Source organism: Columba livia, chromosome 1 (genome assembly GCF_036013475.1).
Source record: "Columba livia isolate bColLiv1 breed racing homer chromosome 1, bColLiv1.pat.W.v2, whole genome shotgun sequence".
NCBI classification, from domain to species: Eukaryota; Metazoa; Chordata; class Aves; order Columbiformes; family Columbidae; genus Columba; species Columba livia.
The window spans coordinates 179,361,041-179,377,358 of record NC_088602.1 but is presented as its reverse complement, the minus strand read 5'-3'; the positions used below and the strand labels follow the sequence as shown (position 1 = coordinate 179,377,358).

At 41.0% G+C, this 16,318-nt stretch overlaps 1 protein-coding gene across 3 annotated transcripts in view; it reads left to right on the top strand.

Moving 5' to 3' along the window:
• The first annotated feature begins 196 nt into the window (after nucleotides 1–196).
• Nucleotides 197–16,318, top strand: part of ANO6 (anoctamin 6) — a 77,557-nt gene continuing 61,435 nt past the window's right edge. For 2 of the 3 annotated variants that reach the window (XM_065048604.1, XM_065048606.1), the window contains exon 1: nucleotides 197–2,413. In XM_065048604.1, coding sequence (XP_064904676.1) covers nucleotides 2,174–2,413 — 240 coding nt within the window. In that variant the 5' untranslated portion in view covers nucleotides 197–2,173. The remainder of the gene's footprint in view (nucleotides 2,414–16,318) is intronic. The other variant, XM_065048605.1, reaches the window with a different exon arrangement.

Below are 16,318 nucleotides of genomic sequence, written 5' to 3'. Positions count from 1 at the left end.
TTTTTAAATTACATTTTCATTCATGAAATGTGAAAATAGGAATCGGGTAACTAAAGTAACAGTGATGTCCTTGTTGTGTATTCAAGAGTGCACAAATCTCACATCAGAATCCTAAACTGTACCTTGTCTGTAACAATCACTGCTCTCCTCTCGTTGTTTAGGAAATAAGATGTCACCAGTGGGACCACATTTTGGGAAGGATCCAGAAGGGAGGATGGCAGCTTAATATTACATAATACAGGCATATAATGATGTTGCTGCAACTCTTTGCTGGACACGTTGAAACCACAAGGTGTCTGTGGCTGAGTCAGCCTGGGGTAAATGCTCCTGGCAAGGAGCGGGGTCATTCGTTCTGTCCTTGTAACCTCGCCAAGCGCAAAACCTGACAAGTTGTCATGGAGCACATGCTGAGATGGTCAGAGGCAGACTGGCTGTGTATCAGGGTGGCACACTGTGTACCAAACATGGTACACACAACAACATGTATCTTAGGATGCAGCATTACTGTTTACCAGGTATCCTGCCTGTGGCATTGCCCTCCTCAGGTTCAGCTCTGTGATGCTTTCTCTGTCTAACAGAGTGACAGAAATGCTCACTGTCAGATAGCGCAAGCAATACTTGTTTGCTAATAATGGTGCTGGCATCAATAAGGTTGAGAAAGATGATAGTTTCTGTCCTGTTGAATTCACTTATGTTCTTACAGACCATTTCTCTATTCAAGCAATCAGTGTGAGGGAGGTCTTTGCTTAGCAGAATTGCTCCAAAGCTTCCCAGTCAAATTTCTCAACTCGTTTTTGTCAGAAAGTGCTTGCACTTAGACTCACTGTGACCTGAACCCACAGCTGCTTGACAATAGATAACAATATTAGCAAGTGACAGACTTATCTGACAAATGGCTTTTGGTCCAGATACTTATTTGTATGCTTTAGACATCCTGGGTCCTGTGGGCCATTTGAATATCAGCAACAGACTAGAGATTGAAAATAGGTTGCTTATAGGATATGTAGTGCTTTATGCAGAAGAAGAAAAAAAAGGGGGAAAAAAAAGGAAAAAAGAAAAAAAAAGAAGAAAGGTTATCTTGCTCTTTTTTCCTTTCCCTAAACTGCCGCCCCTCATTTCTTCAACCAATTTTTCCAGCCTTATTTCCATTTCTTCCCACTATTCAAGCTCAGTCCAGTTCGCCTCTGGATACTCCTCCAGATCTCTTTCCATTTGAAGAACTCTCTACTTTCCCCCGGAACCAATACTTGTGAGTACAGTGGTATATTGCTGAGCACTCAAATCTCTTTTTGTGAGAACTTTTGTATAATGACAATTGTGCATTTCCTGTGTTGCAAAATTCTCCTTGTTTGTATCTGCAGATGAAGATGGAGATGAGGACAACCTAACACCAGTGAAACAGCCAACAGAGTTGAATACATCAGCAGAGCTGCACAGATGGGCTGTTTATTCAGTCCTTGAGCCTTTCCCCTCCAACTTCTGCTACCTTCTCCAAATAACTCTGCCACTTACTGGTTTGGGTTTTCTTACATATGTGGGCTTCCTATTTTCAGAAGTATTTAGCAATGGCGAGTTCTTAAATGCTTGGGTGCCTAATTTGGCATAGTCTAAGAAGACTCATGGGTTTTGCTCCCAACCCAGTTTTGGACAAAACCAGAGAAATCTTTGTAAAATCTTCAGCCTGCATCCTGTTAAGAAAAAAAACAAAAGCTGCTTCCTAGTTTTAAGATACTGTTTGATCAGCTTGTGATATGATCAGATATATGAACTCTACGATAAGGCCAGATGAAACAAAACCAAAAACAAACCACAAAAACAAACAACAACAACAAACAAACAAACAAACAACAACGACCAAAAAAACCCACAACACCATGAGAAATGTAGTGTTTTTTTCCAACTTTGATCATTCAGGATGCTGTTAATGAAGTAAGTAAATGTGCCCGCTTACAGAGCATGATTTTGATAACGGTCTGTGCCCGAAGATCAGTAAGTGCCTCCTCTCCGTTCCGACAGCTCCAGCAAACTGCACGCTGGAAGGTGACAGCGACGTAAGGCCTCAGGAAGCAACCGCTGCCTGTCCGGAGCCGCACCGGGCGCTCGCCTTTCCCGGAGCCCAGCTGCTCCAGGCAGCAGCCGTGCGAGGCTGCGAGCCCAGAACGGGCTGTGAGCGATGTCCCGGCCGACAGCCCGGCGGGACAAGGTGTCGGCGGCCGCCCCGCCCGCCCCCCGCCGCTCCGCCCCCGGGGCAGGGAGGGCTCGGGGCGGACTCGCCTCCCCGGCGGCGGGAGAGCGGGCGCGGGGGGCTGCGACTTCAGGAAGATGCATGCGGAGAACCAAGATGTGCTGCTGGATCTGGAGGGGGAGGAGGAGGAAGGAGAGGAGGAGGAAGATGATGATGATGGGGAGACCGGTGAGTAGGGGGCTGGCACGGGGAGGGTCCCCCCGGGACAGCGGGGGAAGCGGGTTCAGCCCCGGGCGGGAAGTTCCTCGGAGAGCCAGTGTCGCGGGTGGGGAGGGCAGTGGCACGGGGGTCGGGGGGACTGGTAGTCAGGGTGCTTCCAGCACAGCTCACCTCCTGCCGCAACTTCTGATGATTTTCCCGTGGAAAAGACGTGATTTCTTTGTTTGTGCCAGCGATGTTGTCCAGAGATATGGTAGATGCCCCATCCCTGGAAACATTCAAGGCCAGGCAGGACGGGGCTCTGAGCAACCTGATGTAGTTGTAGATCTCCCTGTTCATTGCAGGGGGTTGGACTAGATGACTTTTGAAGGTCCCTTCCAACTCAAACTATTCTATGATTCAATGTGTACCAGGTGGAGCTTCCTCATCAAGCTCCTGCTTCCACAGCATCAGCTTGGCTCAGTTGACAGAGGAGCATCTAAATCTTTACCTGTTCCTTTCCCTCTCCCGGGAGGGAACTGCGTGCGGTGGCGCAGAAGCAGCACTTAGTGATGTTGGAGACCTGCAGTGTCGCAGCGATACCCCAGCGCAGGCACAGCCTGTGCCAGGGTGACTTGATCCCTCGGAAAATGTGAAGAATGCCATTGCCTCCACACACCCCCGGCACGCAGCATCCCCCAGAACTGACCCGTGTGGCTGGCATCGGCCTTCAGGGACAGCAGCCACCTCTCCTCCTACTGCCAGGCTTTCATACTTTAACAGCCAGGAGGAAAATTACCCAACCCCCTCAAAAAATAAAAAACTCAAGGGAGAAAACTGGCAAAGCAGAGAAAAATAGTAATTTTGTTGGAAAAAAAGTGCATATTGTGTCTGCCAGAAATACAGACAGTAAAAAGGCCAGAGAGTTTTAAATTCAAAGACAGTGAATGTTAGTCTTGTCAGCAGCAGACTAGGACAATGACATTTGTATTTATTGTGGGAACAAATTCCATTAAGGGAGAGCCAGGGGCTGATTCTCAGTTGGTTCATACTGAAGGGGTCAATTAATTTCACTGAAGACACACAGATTTACTTCAGTTCAGAAGCTCATTTCAGCTGCAGTACTCCAAATATTCTGAAGTCTTTTATTTCTGCTTAACTTGTTAAAATGGATCTAACAAACTAGGAATGCAGCCAAATGTCAGTTAGACAAGCAAGTAGAAGATAGATCTGTATATATAAATGTTATCAAATAAAAAGGATTCCTGCTCATTAGTTTTCAAAAAGATGTTAATATTTTTACTGACAAGTACTAGATTTTGATATTTTTTTTTAATATTGGGACTGAATTTATGCATTAGCAAAAAAGTTCTAGTGGCATTAACTCTCTCTGATACTCGTCTTGCCTCTAAATGCTAATACTTAATAATGGCCAATACGGTTTGCCTCATTTATTCAGTTAGCTCGCTCCAAAAGTGTATAGAGTTCGAGCCTCACCCAATGTCTGTGGAAATCAGGGAATGTCTTTCCTCCAACATGATTAGCCTTTGTTTCAGATGCTGTGGGAGTATCCTTTGCTTTACGGGAATGGTCCAAAGATCAATTGAGTTTTCTGTATGAAGTGAGGCAGAGGAATTGTTTGACTCCACTCCCCAAATTAAAGGGCGGATCAACTCTGCAACGTATCAACACTGCAATCAACACTTGCCCTTTTCTTTCCACTCTTCACCCCAGAGAACAACTAAATTGTTTCCTACTCATGACTCTCTTTCAAATTTGGGATTAGTTCAGCTCCCAGAGCCAGCAAATCACCAGCTGCATGTTCTGCTTGCAGGATACAGCAGTTTGAAACAACATATGCTAAGAGGTGGCAAAATTGACTAAAAATTGAGCAGTGATGATTTCATGAGTTGCCATGCAAAGCCTGTTACGCAGTGCCCAGCTCGTTCACATTTGCTGTTTGGCCTTGCAAAATGCATGGATAACAGTTGTGAGGTTTTTACATTAGGTATAATTACAGAAGAGCTATTTTATTAGTCTGCCAAACTTGTAAATCCTCCATCCACCTCCAGCTTTATTGTACCACTTCCATCTGCATTTTTCCTGAGAAAGCTATCCCTGCTTTGGCAAGTAAGCAGGACTTCTTCTGAACTCTTTCCAGGTCTGTTCAAGGTCAATCCCAAGAGTTTATAGCTCATCAGGAAAGCATTACTATGGCATATCAAAGTTTGTAGTCATGGCACATAAAGGCAGCGCTCTGGCTCGTACTGGCATACAGTTGGTTTTGGTTATCCACACTGGTGACTTCCAAACCGCCCATGTCAGCAGGAGCCCAGAGATAGAGCCGGGCTCATGAGTCCCAGTCTGCAGGACGGTACCACAACTGTGCTGCCGGACATACGTAGCTTTGAAATGGATTGTTTCTGTCAGACTTGTGCTTAAGGAAGGATGTTGGGTTTTTTTGACAAGCTGAAAACCTCTTTTTTATTTTTTTTTTCTCAGTGCTTAAACAAGATGGGCAACGTTTTATTTTGGGACTGTTTTCAAGGGGATTGTTACATTACTGTCATCAATTTGTTTCTGAGACACCTTGTTACTAGGGAGAAATGGTGGGAAGCACATTGACCTGTGGTTGCCACAGCATTTAAAATTCTCCAAACCCATTATTTTCTGCCTAGAAACTGTCAGACAGTTCCATAAATTGTGAAGTTTTTCTTTCCCTGGTGCCAAACCTCATACCATATCTAAATTAGTTTGCTTGTGTTTTGGGATTTACAGAATATCTGAGTGTGCTCTCCAGAAAAATTGACTTCTGCAGACAATATCCAGAGGCATCCGCTCTGACTAACCATTCTGCATGAAATACTTTTCTCTTTATTAGGATATGTTAGCATCTTGCTCACTCTTTTTTTGTCTTGGTTTTGCTGAAATATATTTCCTGGTTGTTCCTTGAGCCTGGAGTGTACAACATCTTCCTGTCTTTTGACACTGCTGCAGTAATCATCAAGCCATTCTTTATAGATTAGCAGGAAATGGATGTTCATATGTTAATCTTTTTCTTGTCACACAATATAGGTATTATGCTGATGAGGATTCCAGCTCTTCTTTCTGAAAAGTATTTCATTCTGTTGTTCAGCACACGTTACAAACTAGAATAAAAATGTACAACAGCACTGGCTTATTCAAGCAACATTATTTGTGGAGTTGCAACCTAAAATAACCAGTTTTGTGCACCCCACTGTACAACTGTAACTCTCTCCTAAGGGATGGTGTTGTAATCCGAATGTGAGGAGCATGTGTAGCTGTTCTTTACCTCATTGTTTTTTCTCACTATTCTGTTCTCTGCTTGTTTCCTCATGGCACATACTGAATTTTATCATATTGTCTGCCTAGAGCTTCTATTTTTTCCCTATTCAATACATTCATTAGCTTGACCTGCTTCTCATATGACCCTACAAATACTGTTGATAACCTATACTGTACTCCAGTATTATATACAGTATACCAACAATGTTCCACAAATTTCTCCCGTGTTTGCCTTCATGATGCTGTGAATGGTCAATTCTCTATAGAAGTCTTCAAAAGGCGATGGAAAGTCTCAACGGTTAGATTCCTTGTTTGAAAAATGTGGCTTTGTCCTGCAATTTAGTAACTGTAATTCCCATACTGTGGGAAATTTAAAAGCAGTCCACTCTGCAGATGGTTCAGGGATCAGATCTGGTAATTTTATAGCATGCAAGGTTTTATAAGCAGATTCTTTTTAAAAATGTAATTCTGTTTCTGAAAGGATGATATCTTGTTTTTCAGTCTACCTACACTAATGAGTAGGCCTGCCCTAGTCCACTCTTATCACACCTGGTTTTCTTATCTTTTTCTCCTTTGTCTTGTAATCAACCTAAAAAATTATTTGGGTACATATCAGTCACTTTCTGTCCTGAAGAAGACTGTAGGATGAGTATGTCTGATGAGCTCAGAATCAAGAATTTCTGCTCCCCAATTCTGTGCTCTGTTCACAGCACTGTTCTTGTACATGGGCATCTAGGACACAAGGAATGGGAGCAAGCAGGATTGCAGACATACGTCTCATTTATTCTGATTTGCCCCTGAGGCAGCAAGAGACTCTTTGTGGTGAACGGGGACTTGTACAGGTCCAGGAAACAGTGCCCGGTAATACTGTTCAAAATTTAAACTACCTTTCTCGCCTTCACATCCTTCCTCTTATATCAGTTACCCTGATGGTTTACCTACGTTTCTTCTTCTCTTCATACCTCAGTAGTTTTATTTTGTTACTTTCTGCCCACTTCAGTTTCACCAAATCCAAGCCACGCAGGAGTAACTGCCTCGTCATCCAGTGTGGTTGCATTTGGACAGTACATTGCCCGTACCATCACTTTTTAATTCTGATTTAATCATTTTTCTACAAAACTACTAAAAAATACACAGTGAGAGTTTAAATATTTAACTACAATGTAATTGCTGTTTTGCAGCTGTTTATAATTCATAAACTCTGGAGGAAATCAGAGTATTTCAGGAACCAAGCAGGAATTTAGGAGACTGATAAACTTCACACATTTATGAATTTTTTCTTTTTTTAAAAGTTTTTCAACTGTAAGAGAGTTCCCAGTTGTCCATCAGAAACTTCCTGTAATTTGAAAGTATTCTTTGTACCTGTATTTTGGATTTAGCTGAACTGAACATACATGCGGTTTACAGGTAAGTTTACAATCTGTAGGAGGACCTTTTATCTGTCATTGTATCAATTTTGGCATTTGCAAAACTTTAATTGTAGTAGTTTTGTTTCTTTTCCTGGCTATTAAGTAATTAATTTTATGCCAGCTATTTGTGACAGGTGATTCCTTAATGTTTTTCCTCTATTTACACAGCCCACACGTTCTTTTAAAAGGAAAAATACCCTACACATGTTTATAGTCAACATCTTAGATTTTTAAAATGAAGCATTATCATCTGTAAGAAAGAAAACTTATTAAAATTGATATGTAGGTAACAGCCAGGCTTTTGTTGCATGGTACAGAACTCCAGCAGTTCCATAGTGTTACATTTATTGGAAGTAATGCAATCAAAAACTCACAAAAAATGTCCTAGTATCGGCCGATTTGCAATTTATGCAGTATATCACATTGCAGGTAGAGAGCTTGAATTTCAGGAGACCAGAGACATGGAAGGGGTGATGGATGCACACCACAACAGACCCTGTGTTTCCACACAAATGGGCCTTTCAGAAGTAAATAGAGAAGGATTGTCAATAAGATCTGTTACTATATGCATGGAAAATTCAATAAAGTGGTTATTGTTTAAATCACCTCATCCTCGTGTTTCTTGGTACCTGCCATTTCCTAGGAACTGACGAGTTGCATGTGGTAGAATTAAGGTCTAGTATGCCACTAGATGTGTGGCAAACCCCAGGGGGGAACTAGCTGATACCAAAACAGATGTTTTCTGCTGTGGTTAAAAAACAAAACCAAAACCAAACAAAAACAAACAAACAAAACCCACCAAAACAAAACAAACACACACACACACAAACACAACAAAAAAAAACCCACAAAACACAAAAAAAAAAAACCCAGAAACCACCACCACGAGGTTGCTTTTATATAAGAGCAATTACCTGTCATAAATTAAATGGCCTTTGTAATGCCTTCCAGATTATCCCTTATAAAGAACAAGACATTTTTCTTTTGTTGTTTTGTTGTTGTTGTTTAATTTTTGTTTGGTTGGCTTCGGCTTTGTTGTTGTTGTTGTTTCATTTGAGATAATACATTCTTGTACCTTCCTAAAAAAAGTCAAATGAAGAATCATTGCCTCAAGTTTGGGATTAACTGGGGTAGGTCAGGAAAAAGGATTACTAATTTTCATGCTTTATAAATAATGCACAAATAATAAAACTAAATATCCTGTGAGATCTTTGAAAAGAGGTGCTGCAGGCCTTAAGCCTATGGAGCTGCTGCAGTTGTGTGTTTAACAATGTTAATTTGTTTAACAGAATGTGAATGTCAAGGGGGAGGGCGCTGTGGGTTGGGTTGTGTGGTGTTGTTTATTCAGGAAGCAAAGGTGGGGACAGAAATATTATACAAGTGCTGAGCTCTGGATCCTAATGAATACAAAAAATCAGGTTGCTTTTACTGGACTGTCACTATTGCTGCAGTGCATGTCTCTGGCATGGTCCTTTCTAACAGTTTGAAGTATTGCTCTATAGACTATGTGTTATTAAACTAATATTTTCATATACAATTTTAAAAATATTCACCAAGGCATGGGCCTAGTATCACTTGTAACTTTTTAGGGGGTTTTGATTCAAATCCAGGCTCACTGTGAATGCAGGTGGTGCAGGTTTCCCACTGAAGAGTGTACGTGTTCATCAGCTGCCCTGGACACAATGAGAGCCCCCTCAGACACTGTGTTAGGGTTTAGGTCTGATGAATCTGGAAGCTGAAATGAAAGCTGTAGGCTGTAATGTCACAACCTGGCTTGGCTAACAAAGAAGTATTCCCCCTACAACCGCCTTACAGTGGCAGCTTAAGTCTTCATGGGATTTTGGCCTCATTTTTCATAGGGCTATATCAGTGACAGTGTGGTAGGAATGCAAAGCTGTGAAGGACACCGTACCCTTTATCTTCTTATTGCCAGTGTCTGCAGGAAATGAAAACTGGCAGTCATGCGAATTGTCATCAAACAATAGATTTTGGTTGATAATCAGTGTAAGAATGCAAACGTCTGAACACAGAATCCTTTGTCTTCTCCACCCCTCCCACTTTACTCAGACATCCCACATCTCTGAAGGCTTTGTGACAGGAGGAGTGTCTTGATTGCTTCCTGAGGAACTGTACAAGCATCTGAAATGTAATTTTGCTCTGTTCAATGGAATTAGCTCTAAAACTGTTGTTCTTGCCTATCCCAGAGTCAAGCATTTGATGACAATAGTAGATCTGCAGGCCTGATTCCCTGCATGGTCTTTAGAAGTGAGATCCTGAAGCATCACTAGAGCTAATTAAAAAAAAAAAAAAAAATCATCTCAGCCTCCAGATGGCTTGATCTAATCTTTGAGCAGTCACAGGATCACAGAATCACAGAATGTCAGGGGTTGGAAGGGACCTTGAAAGATCATCTAGTCCAATCCCCCTGCCAGAGCAGGAACACCTAGGTGAGGTTACATGGGAACGTGTCCAGGCGGGTTTTGAATGTCTCCAGAGAAGGAGACTCCACAACCTCCCTGGGCAGCCTGTTCCAGTGCTCTGTTACCCTCACTGAGAAGAAGTTTCTTCTCAAATTTAAGTGGAACCTCCTTTGTTCCAGTTTATACCCATTACCCTTTGCCCCTTACCATTGTTTGTCACTGAGAAGAGCCTGGCTCCATCCTTGTGAGACTCATCCTTTATATATTTATAAGCATTAATAAGGTCACCCCTCAGTCTCCTCTTCTCCAAGCTAAATAGACCCAGCTTCCTGAGCCTTTCCTCATAAGGGAGATGCTCCACTCCTCTGCAGGATTCAGAATCACTCCCCAACCTCATTACTCCCCAAGGAGTGAAGAGATGTGCTCAGACCCCATGTTTGTGTATATATGGCTTCATACTCTGCCTATGAGAAGGTAACCCACCTAATGCAGTTATTGGTTTATCAGTGATGGACTGTTGAGTAGCAAAGGGTAGGGAAAGGAGAAGACTCTATCGTTAACATCGCCAGCCTAACACATATTCTTCCATTGCATGATGCCATCAAATGGGACTGTAATCCCTTTTTCCCATTCATATCCTGCATCCAGGTCAGAGCAGCTGCCTCCTCACAAGCCTTTCAGTTCCAAACCTTATAAATATCAATATACATGGTCTATCTCCCATGCACCAATTGACCTGTTGAAGGGCATAATATTACTGAATGCAAAATAGGCAGAGCCCAGATAGTTTTGCTAATGGAAATAACCATATTTAAAAAACATATTATGTTTGCAAAAGTGTAAGATTCAGACCAGCATAGACCCTGTTAGCAGGAAGAGCCAGGAAGGCCAAAAGGTTTTGGAAAGAAATCACATTTAATGAATACCAGATTCAGATTGGAAAACTAACAAAAATATATTCAAACACAAAGTGACTGAACTTTAAGCAGTGTAGTTACAAGTCTGCTAGAGCATAAACATTCTTTAATTGATTTTATGCCTCATGTGGTAGAAATTGCAGCTTAGTTTCAGGATATTGTATAAAGGCTGAATAAGATTGAACCTTTCAATTTAGTGTTTATATTAAATAATTTTCTGCTAAATCACTAATCATCAATATTCTTTAGACATAACTGAAAATCAAAATTTTGTAGCAACTGCCACCAGCAGCAGATTTCACTTTGCTTTTTTAGTTTCCCTTCCTTTCAGTTTTTTGTTGATGGATTTCCCCTGACCCCATCAATCTGGTTAGTCAGGTTCTCCAGCATTTTTCAGATGTGATTTATTACAGGACATTAAATATTTGCATAGGAGACTGCTTACAGTACAGTCATCAGAATGACTTGCTGTGCCGATGGTGTTCTATGGGAAACAGCCACAACCTCTGCTCTATTCAAGTGCTGTTTGAGAGCCGTTGCCTAAATGTGCTATTTGAAAGCTATTTGAGTGCTGTGTGAGAGCATGCCTAAATACCTGATAACTTGAGTGTCCATGGTGTGTTTCTCTCCTGTGGGCTTCTACATTGGGTGGATCTTTTGCTAAGGCATCTGGCTTTCATAGGGTCTACAGGAAGGTCTTGGTTACTGCTCTAGTTTTGCAGCAGAGAACCGTGACCTGTCCTTCAGCCATTACTGCTTTGGGAAATTACAGTCAGGTGAGGAATCTGCACTGGGTAGGGAAGAGAATTTGGAATGAAGAATGGGAGCAAGGAGCACTTGTACTGACAAGTACTGAGTCTTCTGTGCTGTGGTGGTGCTAATGTGTTTTGCTTGGGAGAAGGGGATGAGATTAGTGACTTTTCAGTGGGTGTAAGATGGTGGGTTCTTTCGTGCCTTTGTGGGAGGAATATTTAAGTAGAAAATGTCATCTGGATTGCAGATCGGGATGGAAAATATGAGAGACAATTATAAAATGTTGTTGATGTAGCAACTCTTCTAAAGATGCTGGGAAGTGATATTAGTAATCCAAGGACATGCTGCTGTGATCTGGCACGGCAGAGGAGTTGAAGAAGAGCCACGTCCTGCCTGTGGAGAAGCTGAGATCTGTTGCTGTCAGGGGGGGAGCTTGAGATAAGCAGCAAAAAACAAAACTTAGATCAGTGGAGAGACTCCTGTAGCACAGACTGGGGTCTTGACTGAAGGGTCTGGTAAAAGAAGTGTTGAAGAGATGGAAAGAGTAAGGAGTCAGAAGTAAAGGCAAAACATCCACTGAGACCTGGGTACAGACTGAGAAAGAAAGTAAGTAAAAGGGACAGAGGAAGAACTCTTGACAGAGTTCATAAGGGTAATGCCAACCAGCGCGGCTGTTCACCTACCTACCTGGTCAGGAACTCATAAACAGTGGCATAAAGATTATTCCAAGTCAGTTCATCAGGAAAATAAGCTACAGCAAGGGACTAAGGTGATTTAACTGTGGGTGCAGTCAATTGAAGTAATTCATTTGTGGTGTTTTCATACACATTTTTAATATATAGTAAAAAATCAGAATGTATTAATAGGTAATCTGTCCAGCAGGAGAAAAATTGCTATCTTTATACCATTAATTATTTGCAAAAAATTTGCACTGCTCTAGGTTTGGCACTGCAGTTAGAGATAATAACATTAGATGAAACAAGACTGAGATGATGATCCAGAGGGCTCTAGCATTGCCAGAGAGTTTTATTAGTTTGTGCACAATATTAATAAAATTATTAATGTTCTCTTTCTCTGTGTTTTTTCCTTAAGTAGTCTAATGGAGTTTTTATAGGCATTAATGAACAAGGATGAGGTCAAACAGTGCACACGTTACCCTTGTGAGAAGTCCTTTTGACTGGAGTGGGAATAGCATTATTTTTGTAAATGCTATTCATAGTAGGGAATGCAGAACTAGTCCCTAATGAAGGAAATATCTTTATTAAATCTTTCATCATCTCTGTATATACTGATTTATTGTAGGGAAAATAATTAAATTCATTCAATTATTCTGCTGTCTATAAAAGACAAGAAGGAATTCGCACAAAAGCACAGTTTGATCTATAAACTGATTGCTGTCCTTAAGACAAACAGCCCAGAAAAAAATTCTACGATGTTTGGTAAGACTTAAACATGTAATGTATTGTTTAAAAAAAAAAAAAAAATCAACAAGACCTGAAGAATAAACGAGTCAATGATGGATTTTTAATATTTTTTTAAACTTGTTCCTTGGTGTTAACAAAGTTAGGAGAAAAAAGCTTCGAGGGCAATGCAGTCTGGGCCAAATAGAGGTCCAGATGTTTTTGTAAGTTTATTGGTGTTTACAAGAAGAGCCAAGCTCTCTTTTAAACCTTTTATGCACAGAAGAAGGTGGTTTTAGGTAGAAGCTGCTTATTAAGCTGCAGCTGTTAGGAGAGAAGTCTGAAGAGTCCTTCAATTGCTAAAACTACAAAGTATTTGCTGATTAGGAAACAAAAGTATACAGTTTATTTCTAAACTCTGAGTCCAACACTAAGAATTCTTACAGACATGAGCCTTTGCACCTACACACACCAAGTAGCTCAAAAATGCCTGTAGGTTTTGACTTTAAACTTAATATATTCACAGTCAAGTAGATAAAAGTATCTTTTGGGGACCTTCCTATAAACACACTGTGTAACAGCTGAGTGTAGGAAATACTTTAAAGCAAACATGCTGAGAAACTGATTACAGAAATTCAGATATATCTCCTTCGAGACATGTAAATTTTATAGCAATGGGTATAATTTTATAAACATATTTCAAACTTAAGATTTCTAATTAGATAGCTCATTGATCCATAGGCATTGAAATCTAACCAAAGAGTGATCTGCAATTATGATTTAGTTAATCATTTCAGTTCCCAATGAAAAGGCTCCACAGCTGCCTGGACTTGGCATTGGTGAGGAACACCATGGGACCAGCTTGGATGCTAAAAAAGCTGCTTGTAGCTTGGGGCAAGTGCTGCACATGGGCTGCCCTCCTGAAGGCAGGGTACACTCGTTCCCCAAATAACTGGGCAGTAATTTTGACAGTATGCTTGGGGTTGTTCTTGGTAAGTCTGTCTTATAGTGAAAGCAGAAGTGGCTTGTCTTCTGTTTGTTTCCTGCCCAAGGACAGCTAATTTGGGATAGTTGCTCTGGGATGAAGAACAAAAAAAACCCCTCACATTATTTTAAGCAATGAAGAAAACCGCTTCAGATTCAAGAAGGGAGTCAGGGACTGGCAGAAGTCCAGGTACATTTGTGCAGTGATGTTCTTAAGCTCTGGAGAAGGTAATAAAACCAGCTGCATACTCTTCACCAAAGGGTTAATTCTACAGTCCCCACCAAAGTGTTAGGTCACAGCCCTGCAGCAAACCAGCCTTCAGAGATATGCGTTTGTTAGTCCAGGTTCTGGGCATGCACACGATCTGGGCAGGGAAGGTAGCGAGATTACACAAAAATTATAAACAGCTTGTGCTGCTTCTTGGTTTTATCCTTTGAAACTCTTCAAATATCAGCAATGTTGTGGTTTAACAGAGATTATTTAAGTCAGGACTCACTAACAATTCCTCTGAAATTTATCAGAGAAAGAAGACACATAAAGCCAATTACATTTTATGATGTTTGGACCCAAGTAGTGTAGTACTTCTGATAGCTGTTACATTGCCACAATTTCACATACTCCTCTTCTCCTCAAAGTAGGTATGGTAGGAATCCTGATTTTTACAGGACTGCCGGCAGCTCACTCCTATAGTCCTCACACAACAGCATAAACCTCTGAGGTATCAGGCTGCTGCTTGTCTCTGCACACCAGTCCGTGTATGGACATTACACGCCAGACATGACACAAGCATGAGAACAATACTTTTGAGTTAAGTGGAATCGTCAACACCCATGAAGTTATTTAAGTGTGTAGATGTTGCAGCCTCAGCCCCCAGAGACTGTATATTGCTGTTCAGGGTGTGTTTTTTCAGTGGTTTATTTTCCAAAACTACTGAGGATGGAAGCATAAATATCTGTCTAAACAATGGTTCTTCATTTATCAGTTGTGGATGGTGTATCCTTGTCTTTCAGTTTGTTTGTTTCCTCTGAATGGAGAAGAGTTTAATTAAATGTTCTGGGGCAGGTGTTTATCCTGCAATCTAAGATAAGACTGAATGTGTCCATCAGAGGAATTTCTGCTTCTCTCACTGCATACTGTTCACTAACAAACCCACTGACCATTTGCCTCAACAAGGTGTTCCTTAGGAACAACTTGCACACAAAAATAAACTACAGAGAAATCCTAACTGCTTTCAGGATTAATCTTTCAATTCTTTTTCATATCGTACACTGTTTTCTTTGCTGTTTTATTGTGCCACCTTTAGGACTAGTGATTCTTTTGGCATTCAGGGTCAGCAGTTTGTCTCGATATGAGTGGATCTTTCTCATGCAGAAGAGAAATGTCACTCAGAAGTGACAGAAGGTGCTCTGAGGGTCCAGACTGCACAGCCAAAGTGCCAACCTGAAGCAAACAGGGACAGAGGAGTCATTCATGGTTTCATGTTTCAGTATTGCTCCACTTCGCAGATGCTAACCTAAACCAAAGTCTGTGGCTACAGGAAAGGTGAATATTGAAATCCTAGCTGTGAAAGTGAAGCATGAACATATCCCATCAGTGTTATGTGCAGCAAGGGACTGGTACAGTGAGTACTTACAACCTTTAAGGTTTTGTCTACATAGAATGCAGGTCAAAAATATGACAATAAGTAAGATTTTAAAGGTCTTCTTTTACGTGATCAGGCAGCTTTCTAACTGTGCTAATGTAGGGAACTGAAGTCTATGGAAGTGAGAAAATGTATATTTGATATTAAAAAAATTCCTTGGAGTTTAGTGAGCAAAGTTTACTTTCAGGGAGGTTGAAATGTTGAATTACATGTATTCCTTGGAATCAGCACTGCCCTTTTTCTCTTTGTCTGTGAAAGTGTATGAGCAGAATTTTCCATTTTTTTTTTCAGCTGAACATCTTTGCTTCATTTCATAATACAAGAGAAATGAAAGTGCCAGTACTTTTCTAATTGTGGGGGTTTTCATATCTATGGACCCTTGTCTAATACATCACCTTGATATGGGACAGTAAGAAGTCAGGCAAGGCAAATTTCAGCTAAAGGTTTCAGTCTCAAAGGTATAACCCTGATTTTTAGAAAGTACATTGCTATTGCAGTAATTGGTCATTCTAAGCACAAAAATATGTCTTGGAGTTTAGCTGTCCCACATCAAATATTCCTCAAGTGTGTGATATTTTTGGTTTTCATTAAAGGTTGGGTCATGCCTCTTGCAGAGAGCTCGGAGGCGAGGCCACCAGAAATGCTCTGCCCCATAGTCCTCTCAGTGTGTGTTACACACTGGCACAACAAACACTGTCACCTCCTTGCTGTCAGTCTTTGGTGTTTGCTTCTCCTGAAGCTCACTTCTCCTCCTCCTTCTCTGTTCCATCTCCACCACATGAAGGGAGAGCAGAATGAAATGTTTGCACTGTTCTAGAAGATACTGAGATTGATTCGTGTGCTGCAACAAACCCATGAACCTGTTACTCTAAGAACTTTCAAGAGAATGAATAACCAGTTAGAAGGGCTGAGTGCTAAATCCCGCCAAAATTGAGTTTGCATTTAAACTTAGAGCTCTAAATATAATGTCACTGTGGGTTTTGGTTTATAAATACAGTTAGACCTAAAAAAACTGAAACAATATACGAAACAAAACAACAGTATAGAGAAAGTAGATACACTTACAAGATGATCTAAAACAATAATATATTTCTTCTGTCTAA